We start from the raw sequence: 5,148 nt of genomic DNA, 5'->3' as shown, positions 1-5,148 counted from the left end.
AGCAGGAGAGTGACGTTCTCCTTCCCCACCCAGGGCTGCAACTCCAGCAGGGAGTATCTGGCTGTCCAAGGGCCTGACAGGTTGACCATGGAGGACTTCTGGACCCTGGTGTGGGAACAGGATATTCACACCATCCTGACACTTCTCCCATGGCAGCAGAAGGGGGAGGTAAGGTGCCGTGCCTGCCTGTGCCTTGGCAGAGAGGGATCTGTCCAGTGGAGCTGGAAGCTGGAGGAACTCGAAAGCTCAAAGTCTTTTCCCTGCCTCCTGGGGCCTCGCTAAAGCTGAGCCTTCTTGTGTCAAAGTGCTCACACAGCTTGTCACGGGAGACAGGTTTTGTCTGCCCTCCATGCAGTCTGTGGCCTTGGACTCAGCTGGTGCTCTTCAAACTGTGTCTCTGTGGCACCCAAGAACAGCAGCTTCTGCCTCTGATCAGCTAAGGTAGAGAGAGTTTGCTGAGCAGATTCCCACTGTCAGGCAGCTCTGGTAGCAGGGAAGCTGGTTGCCATCTGCTCGTGCTTCCAAAACTTCCCCAGGCTTTAGCTAGGAATCAAATGGCAGAGTGGTGTGGGGGTGCGCTTGGTCCAGCCCCGTCACAGCCCCCTGAGATGGTGACTGGTCTGAAGATGGCTGTCCTCAACATGAAGCCAAACTTGCTGTTGTCCACAGGTCCCCAGTGAGGCATGCTGGCCCCTGGAAGGAGACTCTCTCTGCACAAAGATGCTGACCATCGAGAGTGGCACAGAGAAGCTTGTCTCTGGGTGGAGGTGTATCCAGCTCAAAATGAAGCATGTATGTGTTGTTGGGGTTGGGCTGGGATGTTTTCCACTGCCAGCAAACAGGGCTGGAGGGGCAGGGGCTGTAAGGTCTGTGGAGCCTTGTCTGAGCTGCCAGAGCTCCATGCCAGCAGTCAGTCCACAAGTGCAGGAGGGGACCTAGATTGCAGCATCCAGAACATCTGTTGAGTGGACGCAGGAGATGCACAAGAGAAGCCTTGGAGGCTTCTCCCACCCCTTGCTGATAGAAGAGGCCCACACAGTTCTTAGTCTTCCTCTCAAGGGGTAGGTCAGAGTGCTTGGGAGGTGCCAGAGTACCTCATGTGGGGTGGTGGGCAGTGCCCACCCATCTGGGCAGCATTCCAGCAGCTCAGGCAAACATCTGACAACCCAAGGACTGGAGAGCTGGGACCCCTCTGCATCCAAACGCCCCCATCCCTCCCCAACAGCCATGTCTGCTCTTTCTGTCTCACCAGAAGAAGAAAGCAAAGGAGAGGCAGGTACAACAGTTCCTGTACACGCTGTGGAGCAGCAAGAAGCAGCCAGATGTGCAGAGCCTGGTGGAGCTCCTCACTGCTGTCAGACGGGGCCAGCCCCACCGCAAGAGGGCCAGTCCCCTCCTGCTGCACTGCAGGTACTGCCCATCCTGCCCCATCTCTGGGCAGCCTCCCAGAGCTGGACCCACCAGGTTGGGAAGCCCCTTGCCATGGCCTGAGCCCTCTAACCAAGACCCCAAGGGCTTGGGACATGTTGAGAGCCTGTCCAAGAGAGCCAGGGAATCTCTGAGATGGGGAGCCATGCCCTGCTGAGTGCATGGAGAGGGGTGGGCAGAAAGGGTTGGGCCAGGGGCAAGCACGGGTGGAGTTGGCTGAGGTGCCCAGACACGCCTGGAGTGACTGCCAGGGAGCAGCCCCCATGTCCTCATCTGCTCACAGCCAGGAGGAGCTCATGGTCCCACAGGAGCCAGCACAGCAGCAGAGCTGGCTTGGGTGAGGGCTGCACAGCTCAGTGGGGCAGGGTAGGCTGGATGTCCAAGGTCCTTCCATGCAGAATTCAGGGTCCCACCCAGAGGCCTCCCTGCTGCCCAGACCAGTGCTCACAGTCTTCTGTCCCAAACATAGTTGCTGCATGTTTTCTCATGAGGCTTCTGACTTCTTGAGCTGGTGCCTACTTCCAAAGAGGTTCATCTCAGCCTGCCCTGACATCAATGACCCTCCCTTGTCCCTTGCAGTGGTGACATGAACCAAATGAGGACCCTGATCTCCCTGGACTGCCTGTTGCACCAGATGAAAGCTGAAAGAATTGTGGATGTCTACAGGGTGACCCTCCAGCTGGCAAGAAGCTGCTGTCTGATGACCCCGACTCTGGTAGGTGGGAAGGAGGAAGGATGGGCAGAGCAGAAGGCCCATGCTGAGCTGCCTGTAGCATGCTGTCCACTCCCCAGTGCTGCCTGCCACCTTGCAGCCCATTCAGCCTCAGCAGGGATTCATTCCACCCTTGTCCCACCCTGGGTTCTGCAAAAACCCCAGGCTGAGGGCACTGCCTTCTCCTGGGGAAGAGTTTTCTGCCTCCTCAGCTCTGGGAGTAAACCAGGTTCAGTTTCAGGTGAGGTCAGAATCAGGACAGGCCACTGTTCCCATTCTGCCCAAGAGCATGAAGCTCTACCTGTCAAACCTGGCCTCTGGACCCAGGGTCTGCCCAATGTCTCCTTATCTGGGGCCTTTCCCTGCCCCATCCCAGCCCCTGCCTGCTGCTGGAGCTGGGGCTGCCTGCAAGGCAGGTCACTGGGACTTGCTGCCACATTCAAGCTGCCTGGCAGCCCTGTGGGCTGGGGCACGGTGGGCTGGTGCTGGTGCCACTGCTGTGCCCTGCTGTGCCCTGCCAGCCCAGCCCAGCCTCACAGGCCTGCAGCCATGGTGGCTCAGATGCCCTCTGGACCACGTTTTCATTTACTGCCACCCCTGAATGAGTTGATGGAGCATCCCTGGAAACCCTCCCCACAGGGGGCAGCAGAACTGGGGCAGATCCTCCTGGGGCTCCCCAGCTGCAGAGCTGCCTGCAGGCAGCTCATCACATTCTTTATTAATGTGAACCATGCACGTGGGGAGAGCTGGGGGAGGGCAAGGCCTCTGCTGTCCCTGCCTCAGAGCTCCTTTGTGTTTCACCAGTGGTCCTGCTGAGCAGAGACACAATGTGCCCTGAAAGGCCCATCAGGCACCAGTCAAGAACCACTGCCCTGCTGAGGGGGCAGCAGGGGCAGCTGCTTCCCTGCCTTGCCACCAGCAGTGCTGGCTCTGATCCTCCCATGGCCACTGCCAGCCTCCTCCAGCCCAGAGGGGACTTGCCAGGACCCCTTTATCTCTGGCAGGGGCACACTGGTGTCATGATGGGGGCTTCAGCTGATATTTTCGGGGGGGGTTAATAGCCAGACAAGAGGAATATAAGCTTTTGAGGGACCATCTGTGATAACCACTGGGTATTTGAGCACCTCCAGCTCCAGTGCTGATCATGTCCCTGGGGATGTGCTCTTGCATTTGTCCAGAGGTTGAGTGTGCCCGGTCTGGAATCAACCCTGGGCTGTCACTGTGGATTTCACAACCAGGCCAGGCTGGAACCCCAGCCATTGTGTGATCTATGGCTTTCCCAGCCCTTGGTGGGGCTAAACCCACCACGGGCAGGGGAGGAGGCTCCTCGTGACTTGCAGCTTAGCCAGTGCATTAGTGAGCTGCTTGGAGGCCCCTCTCTCAAGTCCCTAATTCCCCCTTCCTGGCTACCATGTGATTTTGACCAACATCACTTGCAGGCTGGCCCTGCCCTCCAGCCTTGTGCCTGGAGTACAACGTCACTTACTTTTCTCACATCTTGCCTTTCCCAGGGCCCTGCTGGGGCAGGGATCAGCCCAGGGTGGTTTGTAGCACAGCTCCCTTAGGAGCAGCCTGGCATTGAGCAGAACCTCATATCAATACACAGTGGATTTGAGATCTCTGGACTCACATTTAGTACTGATGCATCATTTAGGTGATCTTCAATAGAGAGAAACTATGCAATTGGACTAATACCACCCAGATCTTTTTGTCTGCCTCTGAGAGCTGGCAAGAGTCTACCCTGATCACTGTCAGCACTTGACTCAGGTACACTGAGGTTTCCACCAAGGGAAACTCCTGCTCCACAGGTCTCCATCCTGGCCTCAGGTCACTGACAGCAGGGCAGGGGGTTGCCCTTTGGTCTTGTTTTGGATGTAAACACCACAGCATGACCCCCTGGAGGAAGTCAGATGATGCTGTGTCTCTCCATCTCAGCTGTGGATGTTCCTCCCATCCCCATCATGGGGGTAAGATACCTGGAGAGGCTACAGGGGGTGGAAAGGGACTTGTTTGTTTTTTTTTTACAAGGGCATGGAGTGACAAGAAAAGGAGGAATGGTTCTAAGTTGAAAGAGGGGAGATTTAAATTAGATCTTAGGATCTTCTCTTGCCCAGAGAAGCTGTGGCTGCCCCATCCCTGGCAGTGTTGAAGGGCAGGTTGGATGGGGCTTGGAGCAGCCTGAGCTGGTGGGAGGTGTCCCTGCCCATGCAGGGGGGTTGGGACTAGATGATCTTTAAGGTCCCTTCCAACACAAACCATTCCATGATTCTGTGATTAAGCAGGAGAAAAAAAATGTAATGTAACTACAGCTCCAGGCCTTATTCTTCCTTTCTGGGCAACTGGTGACACAGGACAAACATGGACCTCTTGGAACAGTAAATGCTGCTTTGCTATCAGATACTCTAAATTAGGATCATTTAAAGCACATTGCAGGGTTAGTCCTGCGAGCAGGAGGTGTCTGTCAGAAACCTGACTCCAGCCTCCCCTTGGCCTCTTGCAGGATGAGTACATCTTCCTCTACAGCTGCATCCGGGACATGGTGGCTCAGAAGCAGCCCTGACACTGCCCTGCACTCCCCGGCACCATCCTGCTCTTCACCCCTGCCAGGACCTGTTTGAAGGCAGAAGCTGGGCTGACAGCACCATGAAGCTCCTGGCACAGTGTGAGCCCTGCAGCCAGAGGGGACCTACCCCATCGCTGCCACCAGGGTGTCCCACCTGTGGGGGCTCCTGAAGGGCAGGGCAGTGCTGCAGACCCTGGGCAGGGCTGGGCAGGATGCTCCCCTGCTTTGGCTTTCTCCTGGGATTCCTGATGCCTGGAAGTTTTAACCCCGCTGTGGGACACAGAGCTGGCTTTGGGGGCTCTGCCCTGCGCTTGCCCCATGGCACAGGAGGGACAGCCCTGGGCACTGCCAGCTCCGTGTGCCCAGGGGGTCTCAGACTGTGGGCAGAGCTTGTTTGGCTGGTGGCTCAGTCAGGTACAAGCAATAAACAGCCCTAGGAAAGAGT

The 5,148-nt window shown here is 56.9% G+C and overlaps 1 protein-coding gene across 1 annotated transcript in view; it reads left to right on the top strand.

The window, feature by feature from the left end:
- The window catches only part of LOC104390496 (receptor-type tyrosine-protein phosphatase V-like), a 34,283-nt gene extending 29,583 nt beyond the window's left edge, over window positions 1-4,700 (top strand). Inside the window, exons 32-36 of the mRNA XM_009999634.1 lie at window positions 34-168; window positions 670-792; window positions 1,253-1,410; window positions 2,008-2,143; window positions 4,641-4,700. Of these exons, the coding sequence (XP_009997936.1) occupies window positions 34-168; window positions 670-792; window positions 1,253-1,410; window positions 2,008-2,143; window positions 4,641-4,700 (612 nt within the window). The remainder of the gene's footprint in view (window positions 1-33; window positions 169-669; window positions 793-1,252; window positions 1,411-2,007; window positions 2,144-4,640) is intronic.
- The last annotated feature ends 448 nt before the right edge of the window (window positions 4,701-5,148 follow it).

The sequence above is a fragment of the Chaetura pelagica genome, unplaced genomic scaffold, assembly GCF_000747805.2.
Source record: "Chaetura pelagica isolate M959 unplaced genomic scaffold, ChaPel_1.0 scaffold286, whole genome shotgun sequence".
Lineage (NCBI taxonomy): Eukaryota > Metazoa > Chordata > Aves > Apodiformes > Apodidae > Chaetura > Chaetura pelagica.
This window is presented reverse-complemented; position numbering and strand designations above follow the sequence as displayed.